Source organism: Coregonus lavaretus, assembly GCF_964263955.1.
Source record: "Coregonus lavaretus genome assembly, chromosome: 20".
NCBI lineage: Eukaryota > Metazoa > Chordata > Actinopteri > Salmoniformes > Salmonidae > Coregonus > Coregonus lavaretus.
The window spans coordinates 21,056,165-21,058,987 of NC_140007.1; the positions used below are offsets into that span (position 1 = coordinate 21,056,165).

At 39.6% G+C, this 2,823-nt stretch overlaps 1 protein-coding gene across 1 annotated transcript; it reads left to right on the plus strand.

The window, feature by feature from the left end:
- Positions 1 to 1,195: 1,195 nt before the first annotated feature.
- LOC311147808 (DNA-binding protein inhibitor ID-1-like) lies at positions 1,196 to 2,437 on the plus strand. The gene is made up of 2 exons (XM_084184598.1): positions 1,196 to 1,713; positions 1,864 to 2,437. Exons 1-2 carry the CDS (start codon positions 1,369 to 1,371, stop codon positions 1,897 to 1,899), a joined length of 381 nt encoding a protein of 126 aa, XP_084040724.1. The 5' UTR covers positions 1,196 to 1,368; the 3' UTR covers positions 1,900 to 2,437.
- Positions 2,438 to 2,823: the final 386 nt, after the last annotated feature.

The following is a 2,823-nucleotide window of genomic DNA, read 5'->3' on the forward strand; positions in this document are numbered from 1 at the left end:
TTGTTTGGACAATCTGGGGAAGATTCAGTTCAGAGCAGAGCAATGCTATTTCAATGCTGCACTCACACACCGCCCAGCGCACATTGGGAACATGTGAAAGAATCTGTAAAACGATTCATTGGAAGACTAATTTAAGAGGGGCGGGAGGATTTAGGGCTTAATGTATAAAATATGCGATTTGTAAATTGAAAGAGATTTATTGCATAGGCTAAGCTATGTGGATCCATGAGATTCCTCTTCTAATGAAATGCAATTTTAAATAGATGTAAACTTTTTTATCCTACAATTCAAGTCATAATTTGCATAGAATATTACAAAATCAAGCTGCCAATTTAGTTGATTCCTTTGATTATATCGGATAAGCTTTGTTGAAAGGTCATATGATGATGTAACTTTTGTTTATAATAAGATTTTATATTATTATGCACTTTTCCAGTTGATGAAAACATAATATTTCTACATAAGCAAATTAAAAAATAGGGACTTTGATTTGGTGGTAGGAAATGATTCTGCACAGCTGGGTAGGCTTTGTTGAACAGCCATATGATGATGCAATTTTTGTTTATAATACATTTTATATTATTATGCACTTTTCCAGTTGATGAAGACATCATATTTCTACATAAGCAAATTAAAAAATAAGCACTTTGATTTGTGGGTAGGAAAGGATTCTGCACAGCTGGGATGAGCAGAATGCTTAGGTTGGCTACTCTATTTCTTCGAGATTATAAATGAACTGGAATTTAAAAAGTAAAAATAAATCACCAATAAAAAAACGATATTGTTGTGACAGGTCTGGCTATTTACCGTATGATTGAGTTCGATTGGTCTACGCGGTTAAGGCTACAATTAAAAACCTATTCATCTAGTAATTGCAGCATTCTTCATGAATATGCCTCCCACCCACGTCTCTGGGCGGTCTCTACACCTGCAGAGTCCGCGGGCGACGAACAGCTGGGTTCCCACACAGGACACCCTGAAAAAAACACACACATTTGTTTCCATTTGTAACACATCATTTAGCAGATTGTAAAGATTGATAAACACCCGGTCTCTATTGGTAGAGAGAGGACTGGAAGCCCGCCCTTCCCTTGCAGTCGGGAGTTTCTCATTGGTCCAACCCTTCACGTTTTCCCGCTTTGGTCACTCCCCGAACCCTCTGGGAAGATAAATTCAGCCCGAGAACACATCCTTCACAAACTGTCAAGTACGCTACAAACTTAACGCTTGAAAACGCTCACGAGGATATCACCTGAACTTTACTAACAGAATTAGCAGGTATTTACTTATTTTTTGTTGTATATTGTAGCAGCAATATATAGCCTATATTTTTGCTTTCCACTCTTCAAGACGTCAAAACAAGAAAAAATGAAAGTTGTCGGATCTACCTGCGCCCTGAAAAACACCGAGGACGTGGTCCGTTGTCTCTCGGAGCAGAGTATGGCCATCTCCAAGTGCAAGATCCCACTGTTGGACGAGCAGATGAGTGTATTTCTGCAGGACATGAACAACTGCTACAGCAAGCTAAAGGAGCTGGTGCCCACTCTGCCAGCCAACAAGAAAGCCAGTAAGATGGAGATTCTGCAACATGTCATCGACTATATCTGGGACCTGCAGGTCGAGCTGGACACACCGGGCAAGCAGCAGATCCCAGGTGCACCCCGCACCCCTCTGACAACCCTCAATGCAGAACTCGCCAGCATCTCTGTGGAGGTATGTGTGCAAAGCAATTCCATCAGAGCAATTACAGCAAATGTATTGTTGCCATGTAGCCCTGTGACAGATTCAAGTGTAAAAATCAAAGTTAAAATCAAGTTCTGTGTCATAAAACTTACCATTATCCATCCCTCTTATTTTTCACAGAACGGATGCTCAGATGACAGAATTCTCTGCCGTTGATCAAGGAAGCAACAGAACGAATCATTAGCAGAAGGAAGAACGATGTTGCCAGCCATGCATGACATTTCGTCGCATCTTATGTATTGCATCCAGCAGTGGAAGTCCATGATGTGCATAGATAGACATTCAGGAGTTGAAACTACGAAGTGTCAGGTCAGCGGAGCTGTCCCCAAGCAGCCACAGGTGTCCTGCTGTCACCAAGAAGAGCGGTGCGCGCCATGAAGACAAGTGTGCTGGTCGACCTGAGAGGATGACCATCAACAACAAAGCATCCTAACCCAACGAGCTCTTAGATGTTGATACATGTTGGACTTTATGTGAAAGAATCTTTCATTCCTTGTTCGAATTCGATTTTCTGTATTTTGTTCAATTCATACCTAGAAAAGATTTATATATTTTTTTGCAAAAAAATGTCAATTTCTCAGATTGCTGAGCTATATTTGTATTGTATATTACAATGATTCAAATGTGATCCCCAATATTGTTTTTATAACAATGTACTTATGGTGTTTTTATTAAAACAGATATGGTAGATGAGAATGTTTCCTGCTCCTTTTTCTTCATTCTTTAGAGTTTGAACCTTGTTTATTCACAACACACACATGTTGATAGCTGTAGCCTACTATCTTGGTTTGAACTGAGGGTCATTCACTTTTAGCACTTAGTTACATTTCCACACATATAATGTCGTTTTGGCCCGCATGGAAAATTACAATGAGTTCAATCAATTCACAGAAGCATGTCTTTGGATCTACTAAGCAACCAAATCATGACAACGTTATTGAAAATGCACTATAAAGGTGATGACAATTACTATATTGACATCAAATCAAAGTTTAATTTGTCGCGTACACAGCAGGTATCAACAGTACAGCGAAATGCTTACTTGCAAGCTCCCTCAACAGTGCAGTACAAATATCAATA